At 41.4% G+C, this 15,066-nt stretch overlaps 1 protein-coding gene across 1 annotated transcript in view; it reads right to left on the bottom strand.

Annotated features, from left to right (window-relative positions):
- Positions 1-10,142: 10,142 nt before the first annotated feature.
- Rgs5 (regulator of G-protein signaling 5) overlaps positions 10,143-15,066 on the bottom strand; it is a 36,814-nt gene continuing 31,890 nt past the window's right edge. Inside the window, 2 exon segments of the mRNA NM_019341.1 lie at positions 10,143-10,304; positions 11,880-12,046. Of these exon segments, the coding sequence (NP_062214.1) occupies positions 10,143-10,304; positions 11,880-12,046 (329 nt within the window).

Below are 15,066 nucleotides of genomic sequence, written 5' to 3'. Positions count from 1 at the left end.
CTATATAAACAAACTCAAGGGAAAAAAAGCACACGCTCATTTTGTTAGATGTTGACAAAATTCAACACTCCTTCATGTTAAAAGTCTTGGAAAGATCAGGAATCCAAGCCCAATAGCTAAACATAGTAAAAGCAATATACAGCAAGCCAGTAGCCAACACCAAACTTGAAGAGAAACTTGAAGCAATCCCACCAAAATCAGAGACTAAACAAGGCTGCCCACTCACTCCCTACCTATTCAATAAAGTACTTGAAGTCCTAACCAGAGCAATTAGATAACAAAAAGAGTTCAAAGGGATACAAATTGGAAAGGAAGAAGTCAAAATATCACTATTTGCAGATCATATGATAGTATACTTAAAGGACCCCAAAAATTCCACCAGAGAACTACTAAACCTGATAAACAACTTCAGCAAAGTGGCTGGGTATAAAATTAACTCAAACAAATCAGGATAAACAGGCTGAGAAAGAAATTAGGGAAATTACACCCTTCATAATAGCCACAAGTAATATAAAATACTTTGTTGTGACTCTAACCAAGCAAATGAAAGATCTGTATGACCAGAATTTCAAGTCTCTGAAGAAAGAAATTGAGGAAGATCTCAGAAGATGGAAAGATCTCCCAAGATCATGGATTGGCAGGATTAATATTGTAAAATGGCCATCTTGCTGAAAGCGATCTACAGATTCAATGCAATCCCCATCAAAATTCCACCTCAATTCTTCATAGAATTAGAAAGAGCAATATGCAAATTCATTTGGAAAAGCAAAAAACCCAGGATAGTGAAAAATATTCTGAACAATAAAAGAACTTCTGGGGGAATCACCACTGTAATCTCAAGCTACATTACAGAGCAATTATGATAAAAAACAAACAAAAAACCCCTGCATGGTATTGGTACAGAGACAGGCAGGTAGATCAATGTAATAAAATTGAAGACCCAGAAATGAGCCCACACACCCTTGGTCACTTGATTTTTGACAAAGAAGGTAAAACTATCCCATGGAAAAAAAGCAGTTTCAACAAATCAGGCTGGTTCAACTGGAGATCAGCATGTAGAAGAATTCAAATTGAACCATTCTTATCTCCTTGTACAAAGCTCAAGTTCAAGTAGATCAAGGACCTCCACATAAAGCCAAATACATTCAAACTAATAGAAGAAAAAGTGGGGAAGGGCCTTGAACACATAGACACAGGGGAAAAGCATCCTAAACAGATCACCAATGGCTTATGCTCTATGATCAAGAATTGACAAATGGGACCTCATAATATTGCAAAGCTTCTGTAAGGCAAAGGACATTGTCAGGAGAACAAAATGGCAACTAACAGATTGGGAAAATGTCTTTACCAGTCCCACATCTGATAGAGGGCTAATATCTAATATATACAAAGAACTCAAGAAGTTAGATTCCAGAAATCAAACAATCCTATTTAAAATGGGGTACAGAGCTAAGCAAAGGATTCTCAATTGAGGAATACCTAATGATTGAGAAGCACCTAAAGAAATGTTCAACATTCTTAGTCATCAGGGAAATGCAAATCAAAACAACCCTGAGATTCCACCTCACATCAGTCAGAATGGTTAAGATAAAAAACTCAGGTGACCACAGATGCTGGCAAGGATGTGGAGAAATAGGAACACTCCTCCATTGTTGGTGGGATTGCAAGCTGGCACAACCACTCTGGAAATAAATCTGGAGGTTCCTCAGAAAATTGGTCATAGTAGTACCTGAGGACCCAGCTATCCCGCTCCTGGGAATACACCCAAAAGATGCTCCAACATATAACAAGGACACATGCTCTACTATGTTTACAGCAGTCAATTTATAATAGCCAGAAGCTGGAAAGAACCCAGATATCCTTCAACAGAGAAATGGATAAAGAAAATGTGGTACATTAACAAAATGAGTACTACTCAGCTACTGAAAAAATAACTACATGAAATTCTTAGGCAAGTGGATGGAACTAGAAAATCTCCTGAGTGAGGTAACTTAGTCACAAAGGATACCCATGGTATGCACTCACTGAGATGTGGATATTAGCCTGAAAGCTTGGAATACCTCAGAAAGATCCATAGATTATATGAAGCACAAGAAGAAGGAAGACCAAAATGTGGATACTTCATTCCGTCTTAGAAGGGAGAACAAAACACTCATGGCAGGAAATACAGGGACAGAATGGAGCAAGGAATGAAGAAAGGTCACCCAGAGACTCCACCATCTGGAGATCCATTTCATATGCATCCACAAAACCCAGTCACTATTGCTGATGCCAAGAAGTGCTTGCTGACAGGAACCAGGTATGGGTGTCCCCTGAGAGGCTGTGTCAGAGCCCTACTGATACAGATGAGGATGCTTGCAGCTAACCATTGGACTGAACAAGGGGACCCCAATGGAGGTGTTAGAGAAAAGACTGAAGGAGCTGAAGGGCTTTGCAACACCATAGGAAGAACAACGATATTAACCAACCAGACCCCGCCAGAGTTCCCAGGGACTAAATGACCAACCAATGAGTACACATGAAGGGAGCCATGACTCTAGCCCCATATGTAGCAGAGAGTGGCATTGTCTAGCATCAATAGGAGGAAAAGCCCTTTGTCCTGTGAAGGCTCGTTTCCCCAATGTAGGGTAATGCTAGGGTGTTGAGGTTGGAGTGGGTGGGTGAGAGTGAGAGCATCCTCATAGAAGCAGGGGGAGGAGGGTATGAGAGAAGGGAGGAAGGAGATAACATTTGAAATGTAAATACAGCATATATCCAAGAAAAATAAAATTTTAAAAAATGCATTTACAGCAATAAAAAGCTACAAGAAAAAGAAGAAAGAAAGAAAGAAACAGGGAACTGCCAGTTTGAGGACATCTTGAGCTACAGAGCAAGAACCTGTCTAAAAAAATTATAAACAAACAAACAAACAAACAAACAAGAGTGATGTAGATTGAGAAAGAGATAGAGATAGAGATAGAGATAGAGATAGAGATAGAGAGAGAGAGAGAGAGAGAGCGCACTTCAGTCACAGGGCCCATTCTCCTGTCCTCTGTGCCCTCCATGTTTGGCCTCTGCTGTTATTAACAGCGTGGCTTTGCAAAATCTTTAGATTTCTAAGGTTCAGACTTATTATGTGTAGAGTAAGCTTTTTGAATCATACTTTTCACTTCACCAAGTTACAATGATGAGCAAAGAAATGTAGTGGGGGAAAACTGCATGGGCAGTAGTTATAATGAGGTCATAGGGTATCCATAGCTAAAGGGTCAAGGCATCGCCAGCAGACAGCTGGTAGACCAGTTAGCTGCTCCCAGTTTTGCGTAAACTGTTGAGATTATTTTCGCAGGACATAATGGATGAAACACAGCTCCATACATATTGTAGCTCACAGTTATAAACTAGCACTAGGATGATGAAGACCTGTAACATTTGCGCTCTCTCTCTCTCTCTCTCTCTCTCTTTCTCTCTCTCTCTCTCTCTCTCTTTCTCCTGATAATAACTAATAATGTTTCTCTCTCTCTCTGACTATTCCTTAATAATTCATACCAGAAGGATGCTGCCCTAGTCAGCTTTAACTGTCAACTTGGTAGTCTAGTTTCACCTGAGAAGGGAGGCTAAACTGAGGAACTTCCCAAATCACATTGGCCCACAGGCCAGGCCAATGTCTGTGGGGGGTTATCTTTTGTTAACTCATATAGGAGGGCTTAGCACATTGTAGACAGCACTCTCTCCTATGTAGTTGATTCTTGGCTATAGAAGAAAGCTAGCTAAGCTTTAGGTTATGGGGGAGCCAACAAACGATGTTGCTCCATGGTTTCTGCTTCAAGAACTGCTTGAGTTCCTGCCCTGATTTCTCTCAAAAAATGTACTATGACCCAGAAGTACAAGCTAAATAATCCCTTTCCTCCCCTCGGTTGACTTTGGTCACAGTGTTTTATCACAGCAACCTAGAGGAACTAGAGCAGATGGTGCAAGAAGCAAATTGGCCTACTTACGGAGCCCAGAAAACAGCTTTGTCTCACAGGTTCCAAACCTTTCATAGATTTCATTAATTATATTTACTCTGGATCACTTCTCTGTGCTACAAAATATCCTTTTGGCACCAGAGTAAAATGATTCAGCTCAGGAGTTATTCGTGCTGTCTATGGTCCTGGAGAGGGAGAATGTAGCCTACAAACTCAAATTATGTGACTCTAAGCCACAGGAGACTGAGTCATCCAGAGGGAGAGGATGGATGGTTAGGACTAGAATACCATTCTCCCAGCCCTAAGGTCATCTCTGGACGCCTGCCCTTACAGTTCAAAGAGCCATGGACTTAGTTTGTATCAATTTATGACTTCTGGATCTTTGAGGTCTCCTTTTAGTCAGCTATGTGGTTTGAGGAGTTAGGATGTAAATAAATGTGTCCATTTTGATTTCATCTGTCTTCACCCTCATATGCAGACACTTTATTGCATGCTGATTAATAAAATAAAAGGTCCCCTCATATAAGCTAAAAAATATAGGCTATTTTACTTCCTTCACATACAATTAGTCATTTTAAAAGACCACTCGGGGAAATCACAAATCCCCAATGCCATTAAACCTTTTTGGAGGAAGCAAGAACTGCTTCAAATGAGTGAGATTAGCCTTCTCTCCATGTTTACCCCCAACTGGGAGGTAGAACTGATATCAGAATGAAAAGTCACGCAGTCGTTACCTGCCAGAAAAGATAGTCCAGACAGTTCATTTACTTGTCTCCCTTTCCAGTTTCTACTTAGAAAATTGGCTGGAGGTGCATGGAAACAAAGAATGTGACAGCTGCCTGACCTACTTATTTAGAAAAGAAGCTGGTGTCAGAGCCCAGGGCGTGCAGAACAGACACCTTAAAGGAGACAAACTGAAGCCTGGGCCCAGAGGAGTCTGTGGTTATTTGCAGGCCACTGTCTTCCATCTGCTTTTAGCTTAGCCTTTGCTGCTCCTCTCTGAATAGATATTTATCACTGTAGATGTCAGTGTGTGTGAGGACCATTGCTTCTTGACGGTAAAGCTTGAAGCAATACTAACTTTATTTTTCCTTCATTTGTCTGTCTTCCTGAGAAATCAGAGGAGGTGGTATCTGTACATTTTTTTTGTGGATGGATTTTTCATACATTAAAACCTCTCTTTTGCTAACATTCTTCTAAGAGAATTTCCTGACTGTTCTGGAGGGATGACATCCATTGAGGTTAGGTATGGTTGGGGGTGGATTAAGAATGGTGTCTCTGGAGAAGGTGACTTTTGCTTGCTAAATTCTCTGAGAATGCCTATGTATTAATAGGGTGAAGGCAGAGGAACATAATCAAAGGCCTTGATCAGGAGAGGGACTGGCGTGGTGAGGACTTTGAGAAGTAGCACGTGACTTACCGTCTTAGAGAACCTGAGTAACAGCTGAAGATTCAGGACGCTGGAGTGACCACCGTCAACATTTTAGTTCAATAACTCATTCAAAGTATAAGTGATTTCTGAGGAACCCCACATGAGGTTAAGTAATAATATTGTATATTGATTTAAATTATTCAAAATGTCAGGCCACCGATACTTAGAAATCTTCAAAGTGAATTTGTATTTTGCTGTTAATAATTCCTTGGGTGATTTGCCTGTTTAGATGAGTCCATGGCGGACTCCAATCTTTATGCCCTCAGCTGCTGTTCTTTCAGCTGAAGCAAACCTTCGTAGAGAAAAAAGTGAGCCTTAATCCTGTGTGGGCATATACAAGTGATTTCTGAATGTGGATTGTTTTTTAATATTTTATCACCCTCTCCTTACTCATTTTCGGTTAATTGCTAGAGAAACTGGAGTAGGTTGGGGTTTTAGTTGATAAATTAAGAGGTCCAAGTAAGTGTTCTCTTAAAGGAAATAATGAGGCATTAATGTCTGTTCACCTTATGCACTGAACCTCCTGCTTCTGCTCTAATACTCTCTTAAGTGTCTTTTATGTTTTCCCAGAATTCTGCTCTGGCATGATTCAAGGCAGAAATCCATTTCCCACATTTTATCTATAGTGAATACAGATAGGCCTTATGGGAACTGGGAATGACAACTCATTCTATTGCTCTTTCACTCTCTCCCCCTCTTTGTCTTTCCAAAATTCTCATCTTTGCTTCTCCTTGGTAAATCTAGTCTTATTTATTTGTTCTCTCTTCCTTTTTCATTTTTACATAAGCTCTGCCCTTCTACCCAGTCCCAATCCCACTAGCTGTGATCTTAACACCTCACCTAAAGGATCCTAACATCAAATTTAAAATTGTGGGATTTGAACTGTTCACAGTAGCACTGAGTTGATGCTTTTGGCCAATATTAAGAGACTTAATATGTGCCCTGAATATCACAGGATTCAAATTATACTGCTCCACTATTTCTGTGACAGCAGCTGGGCCAGCGGGTGATTGTCACTGCTACCCAAGGAGAAATGGTCACTAGAAGATTCGATGCTTTGTATTTCATGTTTTCTGAGTTTTGTTTAGCAGCCCCTGATGGGATTGAATCTTGTTGGTAGGAAACCCTTCCACACATCAAAGCTTCACAAATTGTAAACACTGTGAGGGGCAAGGAGGGATGATCCTTTCCTAGGAAAAAATGCTTCCTCAAAGAACATTTGGAAGTCAAGAAGAACTCAGGAGACCATTGCATACATACATATTTAACATAAAATGTGATTTCTGTTATAGGCTAATATTTCTTTTATTATCAGTAAGAGTGAGTTACATACTACACAAAATATTGGATACAATAATCATGAAACAAACATTATTGGTCCAGAATTTAAAACTTATGAGAGAAGTGCTGGCACAGGACTTAATAAACCCCTCAGCCCATTCCGTTCTACTCCCCAAAAGAATAACCTCCCAACTTATAGAATTAAAAACAAAACTGTAGTTCCTTCGCATCTCCATGATTTCACATCCTGCAATGTTTGGCAAGTGTTACTCGCCTCCTGTGACCTATTTCTCAGCATTTCCCTTCATTTCGTCTATGCTTTTGTCTGTGCCTCTTCTTAGGTAGGAACTTACGTGCTCTTAAACATAGTCACTATTACCTAAGTAGTGTGAGCTACGGTGTTTCAGAGAGGGAGGAGGGGAGAGCAAGTGAGGGAGGAGGAAAAGGCATATCAAATGAGGGAACATATTAAAGTGAGTATGAGCAAAATGGTTACATAGCCTCTCTACTCGATACGTATGATTAGTATTAAATAGTGAATTGAGGATAAAACTCCAAAGCTCCCCATGGGCTGTCTTCATCATTCTCTGCAATAAGCTTTCATTTAGAGTCCCGGATGTCTCCTAGTGGGGACAGCAGACACTATTCAGTTCCAGGGTGGCTTATTGAGGCTACAGAAAGCTTCTTCTTCGGTTACCAATTGCTTTCATTAGCCACAGGACTTATTTAATGGGAAGTGGGTCTAACACCGGAAGTAGCTTTGAAATTCTTGGCTTTGTGCTGAGAATGTTAAATGGATGCTGCAAGGCATGTGGAACGGAGACTCAACTCTGGAGAGTCTACTCACCAAGACTTACAGCCCAAACCTGCCTAGAGTTCGCTAGCTCTGTGGTTTGGGTGCTTGGATGCGCCAAACTGAACCCTCCGCTCTCTACTTTCTGCCCCACCCCCCCATCCCAAGTCTACTGGAAAAGAAGCCCTCCATCGTTGCCCCGTTTCTCTAGTTAATTTCCTGTAGGATCTTAAGATGAACTTCCCTGTCTCGCCTCATGGTGAGCCCTGAAACACCATCTGTAACCCCACAGGAAGACAGTGAGATGCGGTTTGATTATCCTTTATGTTGGGCTGTGCCTCTGTGCTTTCTAGCCAGTGGGCTAATTTTCCTAGGCCCGAGCGCTTACTCTTTGCTATTTCCCCTTTCTGCTTTATTATCCTTCTCCTTGTGTCCAATTATCTTCAAAATCTGCTAAATCCCCAGGAAGTGAAGGAAGTGCCTGTTAGAGGATACGGTTTCAGGAGTGAAAGTCATTCCTCCCAATTAACTGGCCACTTAAAGAATTCTCAAACCATCTCTTGTATGATGGCATAATTTGGCAAATCCCTGGAATGGAGTGCTTATTAGCTTATCAGTGGATCTGTTAATGGATGCCGATTGCTCTTCGGGAAATAATTGAATCCTCATTGAAATGGATTTTATACAGAAGGAGCATCAATCAAGAAGTCTATGTCTTTAAATGGAATAAAAGAAAAACTTTCTCTTAATTCACCTCATGCGTTCAAAATGAAAATGTGCTAAAAGTTCAGTGTTTACAGTAAGGTATGGTGGTGTATGGAATATGAACGAAGAGGGTAAAATATTCCATATATTTGGTCCTGCCTTTTGAAAGGTGTCCTCTATATAGGACAAAGTGTGTGTGTGAATGTGCATGTCTGTGTCGTTGTGTGTATGTCTGTGTTTGTGTGTCTGTATCTGTGTGTGTGTGCATGTGTGCAGATGCATGTGCATGTGTGTGTGTCCGTGTGTCTATTTACATGAACAATCCTGCTCTAATGCACACACATGGGACACAGACTCCTGAGACCGATGGTCTCTGCTGATTTGATTTAAAGATTAATCTGACCTTCAACCCAGAACTATATCAGACTCAGGCAGAAACCCATACTATGGGCCAGTTCCTAGGTGAACCACAGGCTTCCTTCAAGAACAAGAAGCACGTACTCTTGTTCACTGACCACAGTTTAGACCCGACCCTTTCCTACATCCCAGACCCACGTTTAGCCTAGCTGTGTTCTCCTGGAAGAGGGAGACCCAAGCAGCCCTGGGCTCATGCACTAAGTAAGCTTCATACTTTCTCAGGCAATTTACTCAAGGGAAACAGTCGAGCAGGGGAAGCAGGGGGAAGGAATGCTAAACAAATACTACATATTCTTTTCCTGGAAAGGTCATCCCACTTTTCCTAATTTCTCAGATTTGAAAGAATGTATTTTCTTCTTGTTACCATAGAAACTACTACTAACACAGAGGCTTGTTCTTGTCTTTTTTTTTTTCCCTCCAAAATGCTTCTAGTCCAATTTTAATACATTTGGCTTCTCCTTTGGATCTAGAATACTTACCTCCCATTGGCTGTCTTATATGCTAGAAGAATATATATATGTGTGTGTGTGTATATATATATTGCTTTAAACTTAAAATTATATAGAGATACAGTAAATGTCTGGATATATAATGCAGCCATTAGACTGCAGAAGCATACCTTCCTGCATTCTTTTGTGGCCTCACAGACTGCTCTTGAGGCGCCCTTCCCACCCTCCTCACCCTGCACTGACAAGACTAGTCACTCACTCAGTCAGTTTGTAAGCACAGTCGTTTGAGGTCTCCACAGCAAGAGTCATCTGGGTGAGTGTATAATAGCCGGCTGGTTCCTTGGGTATTTTCAGACGTTTGGATATCCAACTAATGTGAATAAAATATTTCAATTTAAAATTTTTTCCATTGTTTAAGGAACAGCTCAAGAAGATTTGGGGGTATTTAGCATTTCTGATTGTTCGAGAGAGTCAAAGGTTGACTTTTTCCCTCGTGATTCAGAAGCATAAGGGCGGAATTGAAATGACTTCTGTCTAGAAGCACAATATATCCATTGTACGTCTTACTGAGAAGGTCCATCTAACACAGCGGTACTCTAGAAAGGAGAAGTCAGTAATGTCAAATAATGTATTTGCTTAAAAACACAATGGTGGCTGCCTTATAACCAGCTTGCTGCTCTTTACTACCCAAATTCTGAAGTCATTAGAGGATAAGAATTAAAACAATAAACAAGACCAGTCAAATCCCCATGAAAGGGGACACTCGCATGTTTTTTTCTTTACAGTCTAGTTTCAAGAGCAGTCTATCACCTATTCTTTGCACAGACAACTTTATGTTTAACAGGGCATTTCTGTGACTTAGACTGACAGTAACTTGGTAAAATCTTTATTACAAAGCAGTCAGAAAGAACAAAAGAAAGTGAAGGGCCTTAGACAACAGATCCACACAACCAAACCAACATGAGTGAAAGAGTTAGCAACACGGCCTGTGGTTCGCCTATGTTTGGGTGTCTTGGAGCAAAGCTGCTATGGAGAAATGTGCAGGTGCCTAGGGGATGCTGTACTGCTCTAGAGGATGTAACTCAACTCACAGGGTGACTTTTTGATGCCTGACCCAATTACTAGTTGATTAACTCCTTATAAAACTCAGAGCGCACGAAGCGGGGCAGAGAATCCTTCTCCATCAGGGCGTAGATCCTTTTCTGGGCCAGGTCAAAGCTGTGAGGGGAAGGTTCCACCAGGTTCTTCATGGTGATGTCTTTAGTGAAGTGGTCAATGTTCACCTGTGGGTCAGGAAACAGGGGCACTGCATCAGCTCAGGCTTCAGGATTGGAAGAGGGTACCAGAGGGGTAGAGTTCTCACCAGCAAGATGAGAGGTAGGAGGATGTCATGCCACTGCTGTGTCAGAAGAACCAATATTGGAGTGAACATGTGATTCAGATACATATCGGATGGCTATTGGACACCTATCAGGTGTCCTCCACAAGTACCCAATCTATGCCTATACTATTTCATCCTTTAGCAACCTTAGAGTATATATAGAAAGTAAAGTGGCTTAAGATCATCTCTCTGTTAGGTGTTGTCAAATCTTTAGAAACAGATTTGAATGCACATGAATTGGTGCATGTTTTGATGCATCATCATTGATGATGATTTCATGTTTCTAACCCATTAAGTTTCATGCTTTCTGATGGCAGTGACAGAGAACAAATAATGTGTGACCAACTGACCCGTGACCGATTTCAGAGCTTTAGAATTGTTGTTTCCTGACAACAAATGAGGAAACAGTAGTTCTGATGACAGGACAAATACAGCCATGGACCAGCACTTTATCTACTGAGTGGTAAATCTGGGCCAGGGAGTGAACCCAGGACTTTCTGGATACTAGCAAGTGCTCTATGCTGAGCTCCATCCCTATACCCACATCCCTCTCTTAAGAGGGCCAACTAGAGATACTACACAACCAAAGGAATAGATATCTCATGTTGTATCTATAAGGTGTATCACACATGCACTAGAAGAGAAATGGTAGGAATCTTTCTTCTTATAAGGCATCTATAATAGATCACAGACTACACAAATGGCTCACTCAATCACCCGTGTGCTTGACTCCAAACCTTGATGACAATTTGGTGCCCATGCTGGATTCAAGAGAACCATGTAGGATTACAGTTCCTGCCCAGATGGACTAGTCTGGGTGTGGCTAGCCTGGAATTTTCCAACAAGCTTTTCAGTTTGGTTTCATTGATAGCAAAGATGAGAGCAGACAAACTTCCCCAAAGCTTTCTTGAAACCTGAATATATCTGGTCTTTAGCAGTCAATTCGTGGTATACTGGCTTTAAATTCCTTTTGCACTGTGAATTATTTTGGTTTTCATGAATGGGAGTCCTGTTGCCTCAACAAAGGACAAATGTCAAAGGCTAACAACAGGGGACTCACTGGCATCAATCAGTTCAAACATTCATGTGTGTTTTTATACTTACTGTTTAATTTAATTCTCACAACTTTACAAAAACAGTTGCAGTCATTCTTACTTTTCGAAGGGAGGAAACCAGTCCCCTCGTTTTGTCTCAAATCTTACATTGGCCTCCTTCCTGTTAAAGGTTACATGGCACTGAAGTGAGACTCCAATAGCTGTTGGCTGCACAATTGTCTGTACAGCATGTAAATCAGGCTCCTGACCCTATCACACTGCCTTTGTATTCAGTCAGTGCTTACTATGTGTGCACTCTAATCACAAGTACGGGGAGCCTTTAGCTCCAAATGTTATGTCTGCAGCTCTCGAAGCCGTACCTGGGAATGTGACCGTCTGGCTCTCACACAGCTGCACTCAGCCACATGCCCACCAGTACCAACCTCTTTAGGGGCCTCTGTCTGGATGAATTCTTCATAGATTTGCTTTGCCTTCTCTGCCATTTTGATGGGGGACTTGATCTTCTTGTAATTCTCACAGGCAACCCAGAACTCAAGGTTTTCCTCACTGAATTCAGACTTCAGGAAACTTTTGAAGCTGGCAAATCCGTCTAGCAGGTAAAAAATCATCAGGGAAATTTCATTAATTGATTTGACATTGAATCTGTATCTAGCTAAATAGCCCAATCTTACTTCCAACACAGTCTGCCATGGATGTAAAAATCTTACAAATAGAAATTCATTTAATTCTCAGTATATGCCCAAGACCAGGTACTATACGTGACCATTTGTAAACGAGGTCACAGAAGTTAAGGAACTGTTCCCAAATGCCCAGTGAGTAAGTACAGAGCCAGGACTTAGAGCCAGGTTATCTGATTCTATGAGATAAGTCTATTATCCTCAGGCATTTGTCAAGAGATGTATGATTCTGTTTCCTGGTACAGGAAATGTCCATTAGGAGCTGTCTACTCTCTCCTGCCCTTGAACTGAGAGAAAAGCAGAAGGCTAGAACAAAGGTGCTAGGGATGATGGGGAAAGGCTCCAAGATGCTGTCCCGTGCACAGACTTCAGTTTATCCTTGCCTGCCTTATCCCTTTGTTCAGATGCAGGCAGGCTGGGACAGAATCAGAGACAAAAGAGAACAGCTCTGCCTGACATACACTCTGAGACTGGAGAGAGGGCTTTACCTCACAGTGTGCTACACAAGGGAATGCAGTGTACGTTCAGGTGACAAATGTGTACAATGCTGAGGACTCACATCAGTGCTGATGACATGGAGGACACATGTCAAGTCCAAGGAAAACTTTTCTTCTTAGTGGTGAAAATTGAATTAAGAGCCTCATGCCTGCTACCCAAGCACTCTACCACAAAGCTATGTTCCCAGCCCCAGGGAAAATAGTTAAAACTTGGTTTGTCAAAGTAAGTAGTATTTGTAGTCACTGCCAGAAACTATTATCTCATTTCTTTTTACAGTTGAATTTTGTGTAAGTCACTATGGTAAATGAAATAAGCTTGGTTCCCCAGCAAAGTTTAGCGATTCTAAATAGAAAGGAAAATAATAAAAGAGGAGACTCGTGGTACAGCTTTACATCTACCCAACGAAGGGACACCTTTGAAGAGCAGCAGCGGAGTCCTAACATGAGCCTAGCTTCAGTTAGCAAGGACGGTGAAATACATGAATTAGGAATATTCCCACTGATGTCTGGATGAAAGGACCAGGTGAAGGTGTCACACACACAGAGTTATTATGTCCATCAGCTAATTGTATGTCTGTGTTTAGAATACAGAGAATGTAATATAACAACCTTGAGTTTGTATGCAGACATAGATGTTATCTGTGTACCTTTCATAATTCCTGGCCCTTATCCTTTCCTCTTTCTTGCCCTTCTAGAACATTCCAAATGATAGGTGGAAAGAATTTGCAAAGAGGATTTAACAAGGTGTTGAAGATGAAAAAGAAAACATCTAAATTTATGCTGTTTTCCTTCTGGTATTAAAGAATATAGCCTCTGTGTGTGTGTGTGTGTGTGTGTGTGTGTGTGTGTGTGTAATAAATGTACAATCTACAGTGAAGACAGCCACAAGTGTTCAAGGAAAAGAGAAATGAATTGGAATTCCGTAAAAAAAAAAATGAATCTAGAATGTGAATATGTTTCCTAAACAGAAATAATGAATGGTAGAGAGGTCCTGGTAGAAGTAAGGGGAAGCCTGTTCTCTGAAGTTGATGGCTATCATTTCTGTCTTCTGTCTCGGAAGACAAATGGCACACCAGGCCATGCTGTTAAGATTGTGACTTTGACATAGGCTGTGGAAACTAGAATGCTTCCTCTCCTTTGGAAATCTCCATTTTTCTTCCTAATAACATGATTCTCTTTTTACAGATACAGATGTTAGAATTTGGTTTGAAAAGTTTTGTGTGTGTGTGTGTGTGTGTGTGTGTGTGTGTGTGTGCGCACACGCGCGCGCACACGCGTGCACGTGCATGTATTATATATGTGTGTAATTGTGTGTGGGTATACATGTTGTTCTTGGATCCTGATGCACATGTGTGTGGGTACATGTGGAGGCCCAAGGTCTGGAATCTACATTGCTTTTTCACCTTATTCTTTGTGATATGAACTCTCAGTCAGACCCAGAGCTTGCTATAAGGCTAGTCTCAATGGCTAGTTTGCTCTGGGGTTTCCCTGTCTGTGTCCCAAGGGGCATGGAATTACTGCCAGTCAGCACTCCCACTGGGTAGTTATCTGGATTCTGCAGATTCAGACTCTGGTCCTTTTACTTACATTACAAGGTAGCACTTGACCACTGAGCAGCCTTGCTGATACCTTTTTATTCCTCCTGGGCTGTTCATATTATTTTCATTAGCCACACTCGATTCTTCAGGAAAAGAATGGCCAGGTTGGAAATTAACTGGGATTAGGTTCAGCATTGATCCCAGGACTCAAGCAACTTAATCCTTCCTCTGCCCTTCTAGGCCACTATTGTGAATCAACAGTAGAAATACCCAGGAGCATGAGCTTGCTTGAACAGCAGTTTTCTCTAAGAACCTGGCTGGTTAGTTGAATTACTTTAAAATCTTTTTGATAAAATCAGGCATGTTTCTTCTTCCCCACTGTAGTTTCTTCTGTATTACTTGACATTATCTAATGAGAACTGGTCAACATATACATTGAAAGAAGTAAGACCCACCCGTCCTTGTCTGTCTCACTGGGGTTTTTTTTTGTTTGTTTGTTTGTTTTTTAATAAATGTGTTAGATGTTCTTTACTGAAATGGAAAACTTCTTGTCACGTTTTAGCTACCAGGAAATAAGATCTTATAGGCATCCGCACAACCAGGTCTCAGACTTCAGAGGAAAATAACTCTGTAGACTATGCCTGTGGCAAACTCTCAGCCACATACACCCAGAGCCCCAGAGCCCCTCAACTCTGGAGCCCCTCAGTCCCTCAGCCTCTCAGTCCCTTGGCCCCACATCCCCACAGCCCCTCAGCCCCTCAGCCCCTCAGCCCCACATCACCTCAACCCACAAATTATCAGGCACCCCGAGTTGCCTATTCTGCTTCTTTGTAAAATTTTGAGATAATGGTCAGTCTTCCCAAACAGTGATATTTCAGACCTGAGGACATTTGTCAG

The sequence above is a fragment of the Rattus norvegicus genome, chromosome 13, assembly GCF_021556685.1.
Source record: "Rattus norvegicus strain SHRSP/BbbUtx chromosome 13, alternate assembly SHRSP_T2T, whole genome shotgun sequence".
NCBI classification, from domain to species: domain Eukaryota; kingdom Metazoa; phylum Chordata; class Mammalia; order Rodentia; family Muridae; genus Rattus; species Rattus norvegicus.
This window is presented reverse-complemented; position numbering and strand designations above follow the sequence as displayed.